General features: G+C 39.7%; 1 protein-coding gene across 1 annotated transcript in view; it reads left to right on the plus strand.

The window, feature by feature from the left end:
- The window catches only part of si:dkey-215k6.1 (transmembrane protein 132C), a 322,194-nt gene that overhangs the window by 192,032 nt on the left and 106,585 nt on the right, over window positions 1-23,577 (plus strand). The window contains exon 5 of the mRNA XM_042488311.1: window positions 18,030-18,071. Within this exon, the coding sequence (XP_042344245.1) occupies window positions 18,030-18,071 (42 nt within the window). The remainder of the gene's footprint in view (window positions 1-18,029; window positions 18,072-23,577) is intronic.

Consider the following 23,577-nt stretch of genomic DNA (forward strand, 5'->3'; position numbering starts at 1 on the left):
AAAAAATCATATCTTTATACATTTTTTTAAAAAAATGTTTCACATTGCTTTAACTTTGTTTTTAATCTATTCCATAATTTAACACCACAAATTGAAATACAAAAACTTTTCTTTGTTGTGCGCGCCCTTTTAAAGTTTCCCCTCAGAATATAACCCCTGTCTCGATCACAGAAAAACCTTTGAATAGTAGATGGTAATGAATTATTTTTGGCCTTAAATATTATTGTCATTTTTAATAAAACAGAAATGTTCAAACTAAAATGTCCTCCAGCCACCTGGTTACAAGATTTGCGGCTTTTGATTCTTGCTTTTTTTGGGTGCTTCTTTTCTACCTTCATTTCCGTCCAGATATATTACCTTTACCTGTATGTTATTGTGCATATGCATGTACAGTTTGCAGTATGTGGGTGAAGCCAGCCAAGTGTGACAGAGAGGTCAGTCAAAGCTCACCCCGAGCCACCTTCATGCTCGTCTTTTGTCTGGTGAGACACGTTTTTACATATGCTCCACGACCCATGCAGTGCAATAGTACTCGCATACAGTCAGATGCTCAGACATATGTACATTGTGTGGACCAAACAGATGTGTAGGCGGACATCACGATGTGTCCTCACATGCGTACATGATGGATACGCATGCCTCGTGAGAACTAGAAAGAAATGTCTGTCATTGTTCTCCTCTTGACTCCTTTAGTACTATACTGAAAAACATAATCCCAACACTTTTACAGTATATTTAATATTGGCCAGTTGTAAGTATGAATCTGCTGCACAACTGTGATTTTGCCCATTTTATAGCTGTAACTGCTGGGAGTCACCATCATATTTAACATCATGTAGTACGTTAGTGTCTCTTGTGAGAAGGATTCAGGTACCCCTGCGGGGATTTTGTAAGTCTGTGTGTGTATTTGTGCATCTGTGTGACCTGAGCTAGCTGGCAGAAGGCCAAAGTGTAGCCAAAACTTCTCCCCCTAAGGCTAAACATTTCTTCCGCTCTGATTAGCACATTAGCATGTCCCAACAAATGGCCAGGGACATTAGCATGGGCGCTAACAAAAAGGGCATCGACCAGGGCGTTTGTTGACATTTCATGCTGGTTTGTTGTTAATCGATGCTATGCTAAACAGAGGTAAGTGGCTGAATGTGCTTTTAGAGAGAGAGCAGGGTGGGAGGCTGGCAGGAAATGAGAAAGAGTTAAATAAGGTTTCAATTAGAATATGACTTCAGGGGAGGGGAGAGTGTCCGAGAAGAGCGGGGGGGTTTGTTATTTAGCTAATTTACTCACCATATACATTGTTAAATACAGCACAGCTGTATTGCCCACACAGGAGAACACACTCCTTATGAGGTCTTTTTTTCTTCCAATTCATTTTCATTTCAACTCATTTTCTCATAATGAGTGTGCTTTGATTTTAATCTCCTAATTTGCTATGCTTTTTTTTCTGAAAGTTTTCACATCTTTCGCAGTAATACCGATGAAGTTTTCTTCTTGGAGATTTTTAAGAGAGAAAAAAAAATCTACAAGTTGAGAAAGTGTAGAGAGAAAGAAACAATGGTGTTGGTGATCTTTTTCTGACACAATTTAAGGCCTTCGTGATGAAAAGGGGATTTACATTGATACTTTTAATCCGTCCTGCTCATGTATTAGGTTGCTGTGCCCTCGAGCAAGGCACATGCCCTCGATTAATCACACGTGATCCTCACAGTCACTGACTCTCTCTGTTTGTGTGTGTGCTGGGAAAATGCATGTAGTAGAAGATGGCACGTGTGCGCACACACACTTACACTCACAGTGAGACTTTATGCACAATCACGCTCTTATTCCACCTTTGTGCTTTGATTTAAAGGTTCATGGAAGATTTATCCTCCCCAGTTTTCGCTGTCTCTGTCACGCACGCACGCACGCACGCACGCACGCACGCACGCACGCACGCACAATTGTTCAACCTTTGTAACCTGTACTTATAAGTTCTTGGGAGCTTCTTTTCAACTTTCTTTTTGTTCACCTTTCTGTGTCCCTGAACTCACAAATAGATGTTTATACATCAAGTAAACAGGTGCACAAGGTTTTATACACACCTAACATAGGACATACAATATGTATTGTTGTTGTGTTTAGTTTGATTGATTTTTACCAAATTCACGGCATGTTGTTGTATTTGTTGCTAGAAAAAGAAAACAAATTCCGGGTGGTCCTTTGAATTTTCTGTATTGATCAAGTTTTTAAACCTGTAAGAACTGTTTGGAGTTGGTGTGTTGAAGTCGTCATAAAAAAAAAAAAAAACAACAACAAAAAAAAACTTGTTTCACCTCACCATTAAATTCTCCCTTGACGTCTTCTGTGAAATGTTTTCACATACCCGAACTTCAGCCTAACTATGTCTCAATTGCCACTAGGGTGCCAAAGGGTTTGAAGCACTCACAGGGTTTGCTTTTGTGGGTTTTTAAAAGTGGAGGTTGTAAAACGCTGTGAAAAAGGCCTGTGTGGACCAATAAGCTGCATTCAGCTTTGCATCATAGAGCACTGCGGGAGCTTTAGGGGGTCTGGCAATACGCTGCAAGACCAATATAAAGACTCTTCTGCCTTCTGTTGAAATCATGGAAGGATTACTGAACTGGCCTACCTGGCTCAGGCCCACGGGCCTAAAGTATAACAGGCCCTCCCCTGTAAAATACCAGTCAAATAAACACATTCTGAGCAGAAGGTGATTCAAAATGATCAGAGAGACATGCAAAACAACGGCAGAGAGAGAATAAATAACTAAAAAGGGAACACAACAACCACTGACACACAAAATTACTTCAGAGACACAGAATTACCTTAAAGAGACAAAACTATTACAAAAAGACAGAAAACTACTTCAGAGACCCTAAATTATAGGGCTATACTCACAGTCAGAATTATGTCAGTAGAATCAGATATAGCTGTTCAATACATATACTTAAGGATTTATTTTTATTCCATATGAATTTCTGATCATTTATCCAACTGATGATTCAAATCTCATGGCTTACAGGGGGTACCTCTACTAAATTACTTCAAAGAGACAAAACTACTACAAACAACATCAAAGTACTGCAACAAGAGTCACAAAACTACTACAAATAATGACACAGTTACCTCAAACAGACATAAGATTACCGCAAAGGGGTACAAAACTCCTACAAAGAGACAACAAATGACAACAAAGACACACAAAATTACCCCAAAGAGATGTAAAATTACCTTAAAGAGACACAAAACCAACAAAAGATGCATTACAAATACAAAATGATGCACAACAATGACACAAAAAGATGCTTAACAGCTATAAAGTGTGTGTTTTGTGCAGCTGTAGGAGAGGTGGGGCTTCCCTTTGCATATCTGTTCCAAGGGGCCCATTGCTGAATTAGCTGCCCCTGGTTGAAATGTAGATACATTTCTTTTGGGGTCCCTGAAAGGTTCCTACAGTGTAAAAGTGCTTTGTAGGACACACACAGGGTACACAGGAAATAAGTTTGTGTATGACACAAACTCATTTTCTTGTCTGTCTCTTTCTCTCTTTCGGTCTTGCTCACATTTTGTATCCGACACCCCTCTGTCTGACTCCCCTCTCTCCCTCTCTTTCTCTCTCTCAACCTCTTATTATTGCCTCGTGCTCTCTCACTACAACCAAGTCCCTGTTTCTCTCCTTCACCATCTCTTCTTGGCTCCCTCTCATTTCTCTCTCCTCCCCTGTTTCGTACACACACACAGACAGATTTGCAAAGAGCTCTCTGTTCCTTCTCCTAATTTTCTCTTCTTCCCCCTCGCTCCCGTGGCCCCCGCACTGCGCTCTCTCCTCACTCATGCTTCTCTCTCGCTGTCTTCCTGCCTGCCCTCATTTTTCATCAGTAACTAATGGTGCTGGACTCACCACTTAGGCTCAGCAGAAGTGTGTGCGTGTGTGTCACATTTGTTTCTTGTTTTTTTTTCCTTAACGAGTAATGCTTCTCCGGTCGCTAAGCTTCATACTGGCAAGTCAGTTAAAATGCCACTTTTAAGTATCCTACACACGCTCAAAATAAAAAGGTTGGGGGTGGGTGTACGTTGGTTTTCAGACCGCAGCCATGGGGAAACCCAAAGAGGATCTGTGGGGAATCTCTTTGGAGTTAGGTGTCTTAAAGGGGCACTCCACATTTTTTTCACATGATGGTAACTTTAAACTGTTGTCAGATTAGATGTGATGCACAGCTTGAAAAAGCAGTCAGAAGACTGTCAAAATCAAACGTGTACAGTGATACCTTTGTTGAAGTTGTGCAAACCAAAATGCTTCCGGTGATACGACCTGAATAATCCAAACCATTTTGAATTCTTCTTAACCGAACATTTCTTTCATTCATGATGTTTTTGGCAAGGCATAAAGATGTAGCTCAATCTCTAGGAGAAATGCTGGCATTGAATATTTCTGCAAACCATGGATGCATTACATTTGCACATTATTGTGTACCAGAAATGTTGAAATTTTCGATTTCATCATTGCCATGATTATTGTGTGGTCAGGTTTAGGCATAAACCCCTTGGTTATGGTTAGAAAAAAAATATATATGTTGGTCTAAAATACCCTGTGTGGGTTCCACATTCCTTGCAGGAAAGCCAGCAATGTCTTGGTGAAAAACTACTACTGTACAGGCCAAAATCCTGGCGGAATAAACCTGTGATATCTTGCTAACCAACAACCGCTGCACAGGTCACAATCCCAGGAGGAAAACTAGCGATGTCTCAGCAAAAAACAACCACTTTTCAGGCCACAATTTGGCAAAAAAAAGCAGCAATGTCTTGGTGAAAATCAACCACTGTTTAGGCCACGATCCCAGCAGGAAAAACCAGCAAAACACCCAGCCTGAAAAGTTTATGAAAACAAAACAGTAACACTCTAAAACACAACCGTTGTGTTCAAACAGTGATCTGCAGTACTCCGCAGCCTGGCAGGCACCTGCCCTGAATGTCAGTCCCATCCCTTCCACCTCCCAGTGATGCCAGTTTATAAATTACGTCACTTTAGAAAGATTCATATCATACATATGAAACGTAAAAATGTGAGGTCGTCGTGGTTTGCAGAAACGTTAAATGCAAACATTTTCTCCTGCTGACTTAAAGATGCTGTTTCTGTGACTTAAAGGTTTGGGGTTCCATTCCTGCATAGACTGATCAGGTGAAATGTACAGGTAAAATGTTGTCATCACCCTTTAAAAACTTTCAACAAGCAAGCTTAGCAGCTCCAGACTATGGATGTTCTGAGAGCTTATGCTGCATACATGTGCATGTGAAAGTTGGAGTGAAAGTTGGTGCTTACTCAGGCAGCAATCCCTAAGTAAACAATGTTAAAAAAAGAAAAGGCTGCTGCTGCTTTTCACTCCTACTAATTCTTCAGAAGTCAGGAGGAAGTGAGGTATTGATGGACAACAAATCTGCTTCCAACATGCACTTTCTCTCTCTCTCTCTGTGTGTGTGTGTGTGTGGGTGTGTGTGTGTGTGGCATTGATCTAAGAAAGCAGCTCCTATAAATTCAATCAGTCCTATCCATTCTCCGGCTGTTGACTTTTAGCTTCCCGGCTCCCACCTTGAGAAGCACGGCTACTTTTATGGAGATGGGCCATTCATTTTCCTCTCTCTTCCTCCCTCTCTGTATTCCTCTCCATCCTTCTTTTTCACTCGCACATTGACTTTTCATTTTCTGTCTGCCTCAGTGTGTCTGTGATTTGTTATTTCTCTTTTTGTTTTTCTCTGTCTGGCACACACCACCATGCGGTAGTTCCCATTTCCAAAACTACAACATCTCTTACTCTCCTTCAAAACTTAATGACATCAATGTTAATTGCTAAATTGCATTTAAAAATGGCAACGTTTGAGTAATGTATAAAAGAAGTGTACAAAACTCAAAGGCATCGTTTGAATAGTCAGTAAGAGCTCAGAAATAGGGAGAGATGGTTTATACTGTATGCTGTGAAGGAAATGTCATATTTTACAATTACAAGGAATCACATTAAGCTTGAAAACAAAAGTGTAATCTACTTATAGTGCATCCAACACTGAGAGTGCAATGGAAATGAATAGTTAAGTGTTCACAGGTACACTACATATGTTTTTAAACCTTTAGCCTCATCACCGTGTCAGACACAGTACCCACATTTATGCACATTTGACTCGTATCACGGGTGTCAATGAACGAACAAATCTTTTGTGTCTGGTATGTAATGGACCAGATTAACAAACATCTAAATGCTCATGAATCTTTACCATTTTCCACTTGCCTACTTGCTGTGATCGTACAGTTATGCTCATGCTGCTTACGGTCTGTGAATGAGAACCAATTAAATCGGATTCAAGGTGACCTCTGCCAGCCAAGACCAAAGGTGCACTCGTGCTCCTCAGATGATCATTCGACTTCATGAGCTGTAACTTGCAATCTGAAAACAACATGTACACCACAAAAAAATTTAAGTAAAAAAAGTAAGTTAATTTTAAGTGCTCCAAGTGTTTAAACATCATCCTGATAGTGCAGAGCAAAGGAAACGGATTAGATGAGCAATGAAATATGATGGGGGACTCATTTATTCTTACAAGGCTGCTGAGGTAACTAGGACATCTGCTACTTGCCCTCAAAGGACAACAGAACTTGTAACATGGTATGGTGTGATGCTAAATCAATGCATTAAAATGAATGCTTTGTCTGTATTAATAAAAAAAAATATACATTAAGACTAGTTATGCAGTTTTGTGGGGTGAGCAGCATTATCTATGGAACATATATGTACTCTGATGGAGTGTCACAGAGAAAATGACACCATATTTTGCATTAAGTATCATAAACCCAAAAGATACCATGTATGTACATGTATCAACTTGAAGGAACCAATTCTGTATAAAGAATTGGTCCACCCATCACCACTATAATGACATAACACGGAAAACCTCTTTGCAGTCTTTACCATTTTTATATACATTTTTTAAAAATGAAGAACTGAGTGGTCGTGATGAGAAATCAATAAACACAATCTTCAGCATTTTTATGTAAGAGAACCCTTTTTGGATGAAGTAAAGAACTGAGAAGTTAGGATGAGAAATCAATACTATATCAAAGTAGTCCCACTTTCTTCATGACTGGAATTTTCATCAGTATTGGTGGGCCAAGTGCATGGTAGTGTGGATGTAATTTTTTGACTGATTATATTGTTTGGGAAGTTCATCTGTATGCATCTACTGCCCCGGGTTTAACCTTTAGCCACTGTCCAGGGGAATATGGCTGAGCACACATGCTCTTTAGAGCAACACCCTGCATAATATTTACACACTTAGACAGATACACACATGTGAGATGCTTGTGCAACGAGTTCACAACTGTTAGATATTTCGTCTTTGGGCAGTTCTTGCTTTCTGGAAAGACACCGCAATAGAGCTGTGGATGCTGAGTGATGGTGGTTGACAGGAAACACATACTGCATTTACACAGACTGGCTATGAGAATGTAACAAGAAGGGAGTCTGAGCTTTCGGGGTTTAATCAGGACAGGGCACTCGAAGCTGGTTTTCTTTGCTTTCTGTCAAAACAGCATCCAAAGGAGCATGTGAGGTCTTTGCGGGGCCAAAGGGAGAGCTGCGCCTCCCTTGTGGCAGACCTTATGGCAGTGCTTGAGCCTAGGTATCTGAAGGCAGGAGGATGAATATGTCAAGCTCATGAATGTTTTGGGACCGAGGGACAGACAGTGGAAGAAGCTGATCTGGCTGTTTGTATTTAAATGCCATTTGTGCCAGTCTGCCTGGAAGCATTAAGGCGTTTTTGGTATACACAGCTGCTTTTGCCATCTGTTATGTGTGTGTGAGCTGCTAAAATTGTGAGTTCAACTTCTATGAGGCATCTCAACAAAAGAAAATCAAAAGTCTTAAACCTCCACTGTGTCACTCTCTCCTCTCCCTCCATCTCTTGCTGTCTCCTCCATGAAGTGACCTGTCTGCCGCCACTCTAATCGACAGTAAGTGTTCTAATGCCAGAGGTGTCAACACACACAAAGTGTCCTAGCATTTACTTGTCAGTTGACTCCAGGAGAACTGTGTGGGAGTGTGCGTGCCTGTGCATTTGTGTTGTGTATGGAGACCTTTTCTGAAAGCTGAACTCTGGCCGATACAGGCCGAACGATGTTGGCAGGAGCTGTCATTTGAGGTGCATTAATGCAAACACACGATCATGTACAAGCGACGGAGCATTCTGAGTTTTTAAGTCACACTTTTCTTGTGAATTCTTTGTGTATTTCTGTTGCCTCCCTCTTTCTTTCCCATCTCAACCTATACTCCTGGTTCAGATTTATTCCTTTCTGTTTCTACTTTCTACTCCTTCCCCTCACTCTCTTTCTCCCTGACCCTGAAAGTTTGATTGACAGGGTCACTGGTGTGAGCAGGGGAATTGAACCCGCAGGCTCGTTTCACACTGCGGCCAGACCACTTACCATCTGACATAGAGGGCTCCTGGCATGATGAGGGCTCTCAAAGATCCACACAAACATGCACATGAACAAGAACATGTGCTGCATGTATGTGAACACACATGCATGTGCAGTATAGACCCACAACTGCACACACACACACACACACACACGCACACACACACACACACACACACACACACACACACACACACACCTATAGGTAACTGGTAAGTCTCTCGGCTCTTCCATAGCTGCTTTTGTGTTACAGTGACAGACTGAAAATGAACCCAGTGCCCTTGATGGGAAGCAGAGGTACAATAGCGCTCTGTCTTTCTCTCTTTCTTTCTCTCTATCCATCCATCTTCCTGGCTCCTACCACTCTCGCAACTCTTATTCAGCTTTTCTCTCCCTCTATCACTCTTCTTTTTCCATCATTCCCTCCGAATCCTCACACATGTTCACGTACACACCACCACCCCACCTCCCTCCAAGCTGTCAGGGAGAGGAGGCAGAGAGGCAAAGAGCTCGGCCTTCTGGGAGTTGCTGGGTTTTTTTGTTTTTTTTAAAGGCCTGAGTGGGCCCGTGGTCTGCATGGCTGACAGGCTGGATTTGATCCTTGGCCTGATTCAGTCACTCTCTCAGCTCCGCCCAGCCCGGCCCAGCCCAGCACATCATGGCACGGCACAGATGCCCCTGTGTGTATTATTAGTGGCTAAATATACGCAAGGCACAATCCCAAATGTGGTGGTTCATTGGAGGGAGGAGGGGTTGTGTGTGAGTGTGCAGGGAAGGGCGTCAGACTTTGTCAGTTGGTAAAATAGATTTCTAAAGGCCTCCGTGAGGATTATCAGTATATTATAAAGAAACATTAACACTGCAACAATCCTTATGGGGCTCCGCTGTCACTGCAGTCTGCAAACCAATTAAAGAGAGACTAAGCAAGACCTAAGCCATTTCTAATGAGCCTCTGAAACCTGTCACAGCAGTAGTATTTCACACCACCTAAGGAGGACACACAATGAAAAAGTAGCTCTCGTAGTTGTATAGAAAGAGATAGTATGCAAGTTAAGCAAGACTGATACTTTACATTTGCCATCAAGTTCACATAGATTCTTATTGTGAATATTATGTTGTTACGGACATTTACAACCCAGCCTTGTTATTTCCTGTCCCGCCTGCTTTTTGATGAAGCATGTGAGCAAATTTGGCCAGGTTAATTCCTGTCTGACCTTAACACAACAGCAGTTAAAATCAAACTGAAATTAAGGGAGATGACAATAGTTCACATTGTGAGAAAAGTCACACCATCCTCAGATGGTATAATAGGCCATAAATTAAGAGTCGACGTCTTGCTATAATGTTCCACAGAGGTGGGATTATTACTGGAGCTGCTACACCAGTCGTTCTTATTCCAAAGTCATCATTTACTTTCGCTTTGTCAGTGATTTTGATGTAAGATAATGACGCCAAATGCCACCTTTTGTGGTAGTGTGATACTTCACCGGGCGATGTCAGGTCAGTCGCGGCCGGATGGAACTCCTTTATGATTCACTGCTGGTGGCCATTTTGGCAGTACGATACACTGCTGGACGATATCAGGTTGAAACACCACCGGGAGCAATGTAGTATAAGGAGCTAAAAGGTCCCTATGGAGTGGGCGAGAGGGGCGGTGGTTAGGTCCAACAAACCCCGCACTTTCACCCGAAAGGCCGATATTCACTTCCCATATGAATGTAGAGTCATGATGTTCGTCCCAAACCTAACCACTCGCCTGCCTTTGCAGCTTTATTTTAACCATGTGCTTTTGTTGGTGTCCTGGCGTTAGTTGCAGCATCCTGGAACGTCAACAGGAGGATACCTTGAGTGTAACATGGAAATGTGAAATGCAAAGTCCACTGATAAGGTGGCAATATGTAGTGATTTGGGATGAGAACGTGTTGGGTAGACCAAGCCCCCAGGAAGTGCGCCGGGTTCTAATGCCAATTTTTCATAGTGGCCAAAAGTCATCAAAAGCTATCTGTAAATTAGTAAATAATATTTGTGAGCGTCAAAATCCCTGCGAAACAACTCATTTTACTATCTAGATTTAAACCATCCAATTTGATGACATTTGGAAAGTCTAACAGTGCCGCAAGATTGATTTTTTTTTATAGACCACCATTTAAGCTAGTGAGGCGCTAATTCAGAAGTCAGTTACTCTGGTGGCGGAAGTTACCCATTCTGGCACACTTTGTTGCGCTCAACCACCGTAAGTCTCTAGTACGCATGCCTTATGGGCCTGTAGATCCTGACACTGATTATACACCCAAAAAGAGCCATTTGTGCTTCATGTGCCAGTGAGCAGCTCTCATAGGAATGAATGAGGGCCTGCCTCCAGCGCTGTATCTAGATCTTCCTATACTTCATCGACGGGGTACACTGACCACGAAAGCTGCTCACACCCACGGGTATTGAACTGCTTAACATAATTTTCAAGTGGCTGGTCTTTTTTTATCATATGCACAGGTATAAAAAAGACCAAAGAACTGTGTAAAACCCCAAGTGTAGTCTGTTAAAAAATGATTTAAATGAGTACCACACATTACCAGAGGCAGTGCGCAGCAGTTGAGCAACCTTGTGGGTGTTTTTACATTTCACATTAAAACAATCAATGAGATCAGTACATCATGCTGTTAAAACGATCCAGTTAATTAATTCAGCACCAGTTAATATAGCCTACGCTTCCAAACCCTCCATAATCAATTGCATTATCACTTGGCAAAACTCAATACACACGGTGAAGCTGGCAGCAACCACACCCTGCATATAAGGAATATGTGTAGCAGCTAAAAAAACCTGCTCACCTATGTGACACTATGCCCCATGTAGTTTGGCTGTTAGTCAAAACATGTGCAAGTCACACAAAGTCTCAAGTCTTAACCCTCAAATTTCAAACAAGTCCCAAGTTTCTATAGTAAGAATAAAGCAAGTCAAGTTAAGTGCCTGCTTAAACTCAAGCAAGTCACAAGTGGAGATTCTGATGATCTGGTTAAACGTTAGCCCGCAAGCTACCATTTGAATTGTTTTAAAGGTTTAAATGCATGTGAAAGGCATCTAAACGCAGCACAAGAAAACTGATGTCGCTCCAGGTTTCAAAGGGTTAAGACTTAAATTTGACGTGACATGCCATCAAACCTTGACCGTTAGTGAAGCTCCAGAAAAATAAAGTGACATTTTTTTTGTTGTTGTTTTTTGACACATTTAATCCTTATTTTTTGAGGTACCATGTGTTGCCCTGTAAACCCAGCTCCAGGAGACATTTAGGAGCTCTTACTGGGCTCCAGTTTCCCCCTGAGCGTCTCTTAATTCGCCACTTTAGACTCTCCTTTTTACCCTTCCCCTGGAGTCCCTATCCGTGCATCTCCTTAGCATATTTTAATAGAAGAGTCTGACAGCAGAAGGTTGGCCTTTTATCTCCGCTCTTCTCATGCCCTCTCTTCGCCTCTCTTGGTCCCCGCTCCTCACTTTTCTCCTCTAACCAGTGTTTTTCACTCTATTTGTTGTGATAAATGACTGTTAGATGTGATTTCCCCGGGATCATATCTCTCTCAGGGCCACACACCATAATTAGACGGAATGATTAATAATTCATTCTTTCTCTTTTTTCTCTTTGGGAGTCTCTGTCAGAGTGTGTGTGTGTAAATGTGAGTGTGAGTGTGTGTGTGCTGGGGTAGCATGCAGATATCTGTCATACAGTATAAAGCCAGCAATTGAGTCATTTTCAGTTTTGAAGCCAAAACAAAAATAAAAACAATGAAACTGAGTTCACTATAGAGACAGTTTACACAAGATTCACTTAAAGCAGTGAAAACACAACGGAGTTCCCCCAAAGAGAGACACACACACACGCGCGCACACACTAATTTGTGTGTGAGTATGGGTCTGTTAATCATCCCCACCTACAGCTAATTGATTTAACTTTCCTCACAAAATAATAAGAAACACAATATGATAAACACATTTACACACCCTTTCATATCATTTCTTTAGACAGAAGTGCAACACTTAAGAGAAGATAAAAAGTTTGTGATTTCATGTGTGTGATTTCATACCCTCAAAAGTGCCCCTTTACCTCTTTGCAATATCCATAACCAGGATCAACTTTTTATTCATAGAAAGGAGGAGAGAGTCCGATTTTTAATGAGAGTGATTGAAAGTTTTCATTTTCTGTTAAATTTTGATCAAAGTTTTGGGAATATTCAATTTCCTCTTCCTCTCTTTTTTATTTGTGTTGAGGTTGTGGGTATGTGCGTAGTTCGTGGGTGTCAAAGGTTTTATTTGGTGGCTTTTAGGCCAGTTTTACCTCTGTTTTTTAGCAAGGTGTTTCATTAACCAACATCAGAAAGATATCAAAAAATAAAATAACATTGGCTGAGGGGTGAAAAGGTCTTCACAGAGAGCCTGGTGTTGTTGTGCAAAAGAGAATGTGATATATAAATAAGGGGAAAAAATGAAACGGGTGAAAAATAGATGCACTCTCAGCCAGAGTTAAAACAATCATATTAAATGTTTCTTTTTATAATTTATGCAATTTTATTGTGTCTCTTCTCATACTGAACAAGTGCAGAAATTCTAACAAAAGGGACTGTAAAGTTATTTTTTTAAATAAATCAGAAAATATATTATTGTGTGAAAAGTTAAGAAGAGATTGTAACACATGCTTCATAAGGATTTGTTTTTCAAAATGTAAAAAAAAAAAAAAAGTAATGTATCTCTGCCAGGCATAAGCCTAGAGGGGATGATGCCTTTGATTGTTGCTGTCTGTGTGTGTTTATCTGTCCGCAGCTTATCCCACAAGCTACTGGACCAGTCAGCCTAATACTGTTTGGCAATGCCAATACTGTTTAATACCGACATTGACTGCTGACTCATTTCTTTTAACCAGCCAATAGGCGCTACAAGTTTCCTGGATAACAACAAGCCTTACCATCTGTTACAGGCTACATTTTGGACTTAGCCATGGCTCAGAAACTGACATCCATAGAGGAATTTCTCATTTTGATCCATATTGATTCAATACCCAATATGTTACATCCATTAAAGTTTGGCACATTGATGCATAAGAGAATTGTTTTTCTTGTCTTCACCGCCTTGACTATGAGTAGCAGAAAGGGACATTTCCACTGGGTGCAGTTAGGCTGCATTCCAGCTGCCATTGCTGCGATGCGGTTTTGATCCGTTTGTTATACGGCATTATACCTCACCGGGGCAGAGCTTTTTGCACGCCTTATTTTGTAGACTTGCAGATTTTGTCAGTTTGGTAATTTGTTTCTTGATATGTGTGCTTTTACCATAAGTAAGTAGGCTTTATGTAAATGGTTTAGTTTTGCTGTAGCCTTCAGGCAAAGTTAATACTGCTCAAGTTCCAGTAATAAATGGCAAGGATCAAATATTTTTCGCTGTGTTTTCGTCATCAAAAACACATCCATTCTCTTAATTTATCATATCTATATTTCACATACAGTGCATGTTAGCAGGAAATCTCGATCTGCTTTGTGCAGCGTACCGTGACTCCATCTAAAATATGCAGGGCAGGTGTTTTCGTTAGCTTCTGGGCTGATTCTGAAACATTTTGTGGCCACTGTCAGCCAGGACATGCTGCTTGGCTGTTTGGTTGCGTGGAAGAGATCTGCACTTTACTGAGTGCACTTTTCTAGTTTTAGATATACTTTCTCATATTGTGTCCTGTTTGTGTTTTAACAGGCATTTTGGAAGTGTTTTCCACTTTTTTCTTATGTGTTGTTTTTTATGTGCTGCAGGTTTACCACAACAAGCAAACTACATTTAGCTTCTCACTCTTCTGTTTTGTTCTGATATGTTTCATTAGAGAACATCAAAAGTCTTTACTACTCTTTTAATTTCTCCAAATTCCACACAGTATGCGTCTATTTAGTAATCGCAGCAATGCCAAAATATGTCGTCCTTCATCCTCTCTTTTGTTTTTGTCTTCATTATTTTGTTTGTTGTGTTGACTGGTGAAGAAGTTTCTTCCCTCTCCCATCCTACTTTCTTTCATCTTACTTCCCTCCCTCTGCCTTTCCCATTAATTTTCTTTTTTGTTTACTTTTTTCAACACTGTAACATCAGCTAGACTAATTGATCTCTTTACATCTTCCCCCCTACGTATAGAGTCAATTAGATTCTTTATTTCCTCACGCAGATTGGTATAGATTTCTTTTCTAGAGTGCAGGGAATATAAGTAAACATAACTGGTCATTAAACAGTAGGAAGGCCACCGGAGGGAAGTTTGTACTGTAGTCATGCCCATGTTTCATTTGGTCTCATTACAAACAAAATTAAAATAACAGACTTTATGCAGGCTATTTTGCATATGCCACGGTTGATGTTCACTGTGGGAGTTGAGTCCTATTCAAGCAAAAAGCCACAAGACGCAGATTACTTAAAACCCTCTTGGCTCTTCTACCTCATTGTAAATCACAGTGTGGAGTGGATTATGGCTTTTTAGAAAACACATCACTGTGCTAAAGTGTCTACATTTTCATTTTGTTTCCACAGCGAGAAAAAGGTACATGGTGTGTAACTTTCCCAACTGAGCTAGCAGGAATCTCTCAGTAACAGTTTTAGTTTAAAGCCAGAATAATTAAATGTTACTATAATGATGAGTCATGCTTTTGTTGAACAGCTTTCTCAACCCAGACATACATCAAACAGAACACCAGAACACAGACTTTGCTCCAAGCATGGGTGGAATATGAAACACTAGGCCCCAGGGCACGACATGCAGTAGGCCCCACCACCTCTATTACATAGTGGCAAGACATACAGATGTTTCACGTTTGTGTTTTTTTTTTTGTTTGTTTTGTTTTGTTTTTTGTAGCATACTTTTGGTTTTTTAGCCTCACTTTGTGGTCTTATGCATTTTGTCTCTCTTTATGTTTATATCCCTTTATGGTCATTTGAGTCCCTTTGTAGTTTCTTTGTATCCCTTTGCAGTCGTTTTTTGTCTCTATAGTTGTTTTGTGTTTTGCCCTGTTTTTTAGTAATTCCTTTGTGTTTCTTTGCAGTTGTTCAAGCAGCTTTATAGTTGCTCTGCATCTCTTTGTAGTCCGTCTTTGTCTCGTAGACATTTTGAAACTCTTTGTGGTCGATTTGCTTCTCTTTGTATTTGTTTTGTGTTTCTATACGGCCATTTTGAGTCCAGTTGGTGCTTTGCATCTCTATGTAGACATTTCTATGTCTTTGTTAGATGTTCTGTGTCTCTTTGTAGTCTTTTTTTTATATCTTTGTATGTTTTACCCCTTTATGTAGTCATTTTGTGTCTATTTGTAGTGGTTTCTGTCTCTTCATGGTTGTTTTGAGTCTTTTTGTAGTTGCTCTGTGTCTCTGTGTGGTCATTTAATATCTCTTTGTAGTTGCATTGCGTCTCTTTGTAATCATTTTAAATCTCTTTTTAGTTGTGTTGTGTTTCTTTGTAGATGTGTTATGTGTGTTTATGTTCATTTTGAGTTTCTTTGTTGTAGCTTTGCATCTTTTTTTATCATTTTGTTTCAGTAATCCAACCATGGCTCTGAGGATCTGTGTTTTTAGCTGAGCATGACCTCCAACCTCCCCAGATGGGGTGAATGGAAAAAAAGAAAAGGTATCAAATCAAAACACCATACACTCAATAATAGTCTGGAGGTGCAATGGTCTGGATCCTTGCTCACCTTGCTACAAATAGCCTTGCATTTTTTTTTCTTCAAGAGAAATGGTCATTGCTCAAATAAATTAAAGAAAGAAATCTCATTCTGGCCCCAGCAGGGCCAAATAGTGCATAGCTCAAAAGGTGTGTCTTCACCTCCCCAGACAAAAATCATAAAAGCACCAAAATATTAGAGAAGATGGAGAAAAGCAGAGATGGATGTGATACCGAGTGCTGCATTAAATCAATATCTGATTACAGACAGTGAGGAAAGGTTAGAGTGTGTGTCTGTCTGTGTGATGGTTGAGATGGAGGCTGGGTTGAGAGCGTCAAGTGTTACATGTGTGACTGCGCCCGGTTTTTGATTTTGAAATGTGTGTGGTGTTGTTGTTGGTAGCTGTCACTCTGCTTTTGCACCAGATTTTTCACACAGCCTCCACAGATCAATACTGTGTGACTGTGTGTGGTGGAGAGATTGGTGAAGAGGGATTTAAGCACAATAGGAACCAATACAGTGTAAATCAGAGCAGACATGGTGTACAGCCAGGTGATTTCTGTCTGAAAAGGTTTGGCTGTTTTTCTTTAAGGAAGCTTTGTTTTTGTTTCCCTGAAATAGAAAACTGAAATGACAAAATTCTATGAAAAATTTGTTTTGTAATCACAAGAAAAAGGCTATTCGGTGAGCTCTAGAATCACCTTTCTTTAAGAGACCTGGCCCTTTTTTTTCCTTTTCTTGTTTTTTTCCCAGGCCAAACATGCTCCAAGCATGTTTAATTCCTCACACGAAGAAGTCTGTTTTTTATCTTTTTGAAATGTTGTCCTGCTTCCTAAGCAGTAACAGTCGTAGCTTTCACATGGTAGGCTGATGATTACATGTAATGACAGAAGAGTACTGAAATTACCAGCTTGAAAAGAAAAGATAATCATCAGTAGATGGAAAGCAAAGTTTTTTCACAGTACATTATGGTGCGTGGAGTGGTTCTGTGGTCCAGTAATTCTTCAGTGTTTGATTCTCTATCACGTTCCCCTTTCCCTTGTTGATTTTTTTTCCCCTGCAGAGGCATTTCAGGTTTTAGTCTTATTTTTCCCACATTACAGTAAGTTCAGTGAAGGCCAATTTGTAGTAGACTTTGTTGTAAAATGCCAACCGTTTTCTTTCTGACATATGAAAATCCTTTTAAAGATACAGAGCGACAATCTATCCGATGATCAGTTTTAAAGTGGATTGCTTTTAGGAAAAGGGGTTATGTGAGGTAACTGAGTGGGAGGAGATTTGTCAGACTTAATGAGATCTTCAGAGATATGTGGAGATGAACGCCGGGAATTCACTTGTTAACAGCGCATCATCTGTATCTCATCAAGATGATAATTCATATCTTGTTATTTTGCAGCAATTAGACAAACCAGAGCAGTCCTAATGGAGTCTGATGCTCAGAACCTCGCTGAGATGTGAATTCTCCCTCTGCTTATCGTTTGCTCGTATGTCTCTCAGCTCTCTCCGGTTTGTTTCGGACTCTGTCTCTCTCTCCATTTATTCTCTTCCCCTCTGTCTTTTTTTCTTCTCGTTTGTCTCCTGATATCTCTCTTTCACCCTCCTCTCCACCCATGTCCTCTCTCTGATAGGCCAACTCTTATTTTTTCCTTCTCTCAGAGGCTTTCATGTGTTTGAAAGTTTAAAATGAGACAAAGCAAAGTAGAGGTACACATTTTGAATTATTTATTGTTGCCATCTTACAATCCCAGAAACAATATGTAGTATATTGAATCCTGGCCTTCAATCAGTTATATACAATAGTGGCAAATTAAAGGAATACTTCAACCCCCAAATGACTATTTGTACTGTAACTCACCTTGTGTTAACGTCAAATTTGTAAAGAAAAGTTGTTTTTCTTGCATTCCTCCACAGAGATTGGAGAATCCAAAAACAGAGAAAATTCTTGATGAATTGAAGTCATAGGGGTCCGTATTAACCAGCAAAACTATATCAAAACATCCGTTCACAAACTCTAACACAAATCATTCAGTATTATAAGCCCAGTCACCAGAAGAAAGGGTTGGCATTTTACATCTCTGCAAACACCAAAATGTTACATTTTTAAATTTTATACATATCATATTATTTGTTAAGTGGCATAATAGATAAGCTTACTTTGTCATCAGAAGGTGGAGAGGGTGGTGGATGGCGTGTCACTGATGTGAGAGGCCTCCAGAGTTGAAAACCACTATTTGAAACCAAGAAAAAATGGTTTTTAATTAGCAAGTCCTTGTTGTTTTCTGCTGATGCTTTTTTGGCATCAAACATTGCTGTTTTCCAGCGTCTTTTTAGGCCCGAAAAGCTTTTTTCTTTTTTTAAATCAGACATCATCGCTTTAATGTTTAATTTTGACTTATTTCAAACAAGTAGAAAAGGAAATAGAGAAAAAAATAGAAAAAAAGCAGACAAACAAAAAATAATAAACAATAATAAACAAAAAACATAAAGCAAAAGAAATGGTCAAACACATGATAACTTGTTTAATCCCACCCTTTCTCCATAAATTATTTCAGCTTCCTTTTTAATTTAAACCTATACTGTAATTAATTAATTAATTTTATGATATACAGTATATATATTTATATATTCACCTAGTGACTGTTAAATCCCGTCTTCATCCCTGCACCTTGTGAAAATCATGTTTTTATACATTATTTTAAACTATTAACTTTAAACATTATTTTATTTTGATCACTGAACAAGTTTTGAACATTTTCTGGTAGTACATTATTTTAAAAAAAATTAAAAAGCACTGTAGCAACCATTAGGATCAAAACTCAGTGATGTCTTTTAATAAATAAAATTAAATAAACTGTTTGTAAACCAAATTAAGGCTAGTAAAATGAGTTTATGTTGCTTTAAGCTTTATTGTTTCCTGGTTTATTCCAAGTAATTAACATTTTTGTTCAATATTTTTTGTTCTTTGTCAACAACTGATAATAAAGACAGTAATAATAATTAATTTTATACACAGTTTATTTAAACATTCACATTTAACACATCAGAGAGGCTAACAAAGAAACCAAATATCAAAGTAAGAGTTGTACACAGATCAAATACAGGGAGACAGTTACAGCCCATATACGTTTATAGTGATGAGTCCTCTTAGTCTGTGTCATGCCCTTGGTGTTGAATGATGAGGGGTTAAATCAGAAACCCCCCTTGATAAGTTTGTTTTTTGTCACCATGCTGTCTAAGGTTTTGGTGAGACACTTTCAACATCAAGATGCAGGTAATTACAAATGAATGCCAGCTCCGTCTCAAAGCTCTCCACGCTTGGCTAAATGTTCTCCTCTACCATCTTCCCTAACTCTTTCTGCTGCGTGCCCCCAAAAAACAAAGCATAAAATCTACACAAAAAAAATACTCTGAAAAACTAAAAAAGACAAAACATGATGCCTGGGAGACCATCTAAGTATGCATACACACACACACACACACACACACACACACACACACACACACAGGTGCAGACGCACACTCGTGTCCCTTAGCTGAGCCCCTCTTAAAAGCATTTGCATGTTGCATATTGGTGTAGATCCGGGTGGGGGGTCTGTGTTTGTCCCCTCGTGTGGACGTGATGGAAAGAGAAAATGTGTGTCCCTGTTGTTAAAATGAGGGAAAAAAGGAGTGTGTGTGTAGTTTAAAAAAAATGGTGAATGATAAAAGGATTTAATGTGTGTGCAGCATGTGTGCAAATGCCCAACTGTGTGTGTTAGACAGAGAGAGGAGACTATTTGGTTGTCGAGGTAGGGGGTACGTATGAACAAGACATAGCGAACAAGAATAAGAAATGGCGCAGCTCTGTGTGTATTTGTGTGTTTATAGATGGTCGATGGGGGGTCTGGACATGTTGAAGAACGGCCTGTGTGCAATCAGACAACCACTATGCCAGGAAATAGGCCATTACTTACCACCCCATCATACTGTTTCTGTGTGCGAGAACGAGACGGAGAGAGTGGAAGATTGTGTTCATGTATAACTCGTGTACCTGCTCAGTAGTCACAGGGTGCTGAACTGAATAGTGGACCAGTGTCTGAGCTCATAGAGAGAGGTTTGGGATGAAAGAAGGACAAAAATTTGTTACTGGAGCCAGAGGAGAGTTTCAAGGTTATCCATTACCTTTTGACAACTGGAAGAATACCTTCTTTGGTGCATTTCAGTTGTGTTTCCCAAACAATTACAGTGTGTATGTGGCAGTTGCTGATGGTGGGGGTAACAGCAAACTTCCATTTTTCTTCTTCTTTGAATGTGTGATTGTTTCTTCTCTAAATTTGAAGGTTTTTTCGGGTCTGTGAACACAGCGTATGGAGTATATGTCGTCGCAGCACTAACAATGCCTAGAGTCCACGTGATCACAAAAAATGGGCCACATGCAGACGTCAGCATAGGATCCGTGCGAACTGTTGCAGACATGGATGGATGACAACTTTATGTCACACAGGCGAAAGCAGACCCTTGCTGACACATAAACTCTAAATCGGCCTTTGGTGAGACAAAGTTCAGTTTGATATTAAGGTTTCCTTTTAAAGATTCCTTTTTTTTTAAGTCAAGTTATTCAGTTTTAGACCAAATTTCATATTTGGGTCAGTTAAGTCAGTTTTTGATCCAAGTTTTTGAGTTTTTTAGTTCCAGGTGTGTGGGCCTTTTGGCACAGTCCTAATACACTAGTGTAAACAAAATGAGGGGTTGAAGGAAGAGATGTTTTCATCCTCAGGGATGAAGGATGATGAGGTTCACTGGTGGCTCAGCGAATCTAGTATCCAAGGTCCTAGGCACTTCAGGGGGTGTCAAAAACAAAGCCTGTGTAACCACATGGCAGTGACAGCGAGACAGCATGGGGGAGTGGTGTAACTATCAAGACCACTGTGTCAGTGTCAGGGTGTCTCTCTTTAGCTTCTCAGTACTATTGATCTGTCCTCTTACATCCTCTTAACTCTCACCTTGAGAGCATGCGTCGGCGTTTCACGTGCACACGGTTTAATGGATAGTGCAAGGCGGAAGTATGGTGTATGCCAGTGTGTTTATACACTTTGAACTAGATCCTGATATAAAGTAATCTGTGTGTCTGTGCACATATAATGGTGTGTTTTTTTGTGTGTGTGTGTGTGTGTGTGTGTGTGTGTGTGTGTGTGTGTGTGTGTGTTTGTGTGTGTGTGTGTGTGTGTGTGTCAGTGAGTGAGTGAGTCTGTGGATGTCTCCTTTGTTTCTGCAAACTCATTCCCCCAGAGTCCCCTCTGTCCTCTCAGTGACAACCTGACTGTATTCTCGACAGCTCAGACACACTCTCTTTCTTACACACACACAGACACACACCAACACACTCACACAGATCCTCTCTTCTTTTGTGTGTTTTCAGTCAGTGTCAACAAAAAAAGTGTGAAATCTTGTCATATTCTGTCATACAACTAGTTTGTGTGGTAATTTATATTCATGTCAGTTTGACCGAAACAGTGCCAATAAAGTGAAAGGGAAGCCTGGAATAAAATGATCTTTTTAAAATTAAGTTAAATTAAGTTTTCATCAGTTGTTCTATTGCACTGAGCCCTAGTGTGAAAAGAGTGTGTGTATGTGTATGTAAGTGTGTAAATTATAGCTGTAGCCAATGAAGTCTGTAAGCAAACTGTAGCTGTGTGTGTGTTATCTAATTGTGTGTATTTGTCTCGGTGTGTGAGAACAAATCAGATGGTTTGCATTATGTGCTGGGAGAAAAATAAACAAAGAACAGTTTGTCCTTTTGTGTGCATATGTGTGTATGTGTATATAGGCCTTTTTTTGTTATTCTATTATTTCAGAGCTTCTTAAAGGAAAACTTTGCGCTCCAAATGATCATATTTAATTATTATTCACCCCAAGTTGCAATGAATTCAGTGGGAAAACTTTGTTTTTTCTGCATACGTCCATGGTGAATGGAGAATCCAAAAAAGGCAAAACTACTCAACTGTAGATGAATCGGGGTAAAGGGCAGACATGTTCAACAACAGCAAAACTATATCAAAACATCCATTTGCAAACTCTCACACAACTCCTGCAGAGTATAATCCAAGTCTTATTTATCCAGTCATTTGCTCAGTACATCCAAAACACATGCATTATTACTAAAACCATAATATTTAAAACACTTAATAAACAGTCTTATGCATGGATGTGTAGTGTGCCTGAGCTGGTTTTTTTTGTACATTTCACAGCTAAAATTAATACATCAGTAGAGCTAGATATGCATGAAGACAGTGTCTATGTAAATATATATTTTCATATATTGAAAATGCGTATTTGCATATGTTATGTTTGCTTTCTTTTTGTGTTGCAAATTTAATTTTGTATTTTTGTTTCATGTTGTCTTGTTGTAACATTGGTGAGGACAGCCATGAAAAAGAGATTTTTAATTTCAAGAGGTATTTCTACTTAAATAAATGTTGAATTAAAAATAAAGGTGTAGATGTGAGACTTCTGAAGGTTATGTGTGAAAGTGCCATGGAGAGATGGACAAAATCAACAGTAACTCCAACTTAATACATCCTTTAATCATAAATGCAGGATAAAATGAAAATTAAATGACAAATGTTTAAATAGAACTTCATAAAATTTTCATTATCACAGTTATGTATGCACCATAATCAATTCATGAAATCTTTATCAGTTTTGACTGGAATTTTATAAATAGGAAATCATGCTGCCTCACGCAATCTTGAGAAACTCTTTGCAGCCTTTAAATTTGATTGAGGAGGCCCAACATGCTTGCTTTTTTAACTGTTTTAAAGCAAATGCTGTTTCATCTGTTGATTAAATCATTTGATTGGGCAAAGTTTGGTAGCCTATAGAAGCCTATGAAGTAGGCTAATGGAATTTGATCTGATTCATTCAGTTTTTGGTACCTCCACCTCTCATACTTATCAAAAGAAACAGGGATATCACCTATTGGAAATTTTGTTTTTGATAGACCAAAAAATATTAAATGATAACTGTTTAATTTTGAATTTAAAAAACAAAACAAAACAAAATGGTGTTAAATATAAGATGTGCTTTCCTTTTAGGCCACGGTAATCTTTAGTGCCACATTTCAAAGTACAATCCATCTAGATGTGGCGAAATTACAATGTTCTGTGATGCAAATGTGTTGATTTCTATTTTAGACTTTATTTTCTTTTGGCATTGCTTACTGACAGCCGACTAGCTGCGTAAACATGCAAAAACATTGCGCCACCTCCAGTCTCCACTCGTTAGCTAATGTTAGCCTGAGCCACTTTGCACTGCGCACCACCCAGGTCGAGTGGCAGCTACGTAGCAGTGCCGCTCTTTCATTGTGTGCAGTGGTAACCCCCATCCCAGTGGCAGGACGACGATGCTGCGAAAACATGGTAGCTGCCTTGTGGTCTCCACCCATTCAGCTCCAGGTGAGTAGGCCGCTTCATTTTGAGCTGC

This window comes from Plectropomus leopardus, chromosome 6, assembly GCF_008729295.1.
Source record: "Plectropomus leopardus isolate mb chromosome 6, YSFRI_Pleo_2.0, whole genome shotgun sequence".
Taxonomy (NCBI): domain Eukaryota; kingdom Metazoa; phylum Chordata; class Actinopteri; order Perciformes; family Serranidae; genus Plectropomus; species Plectropomus leopardus.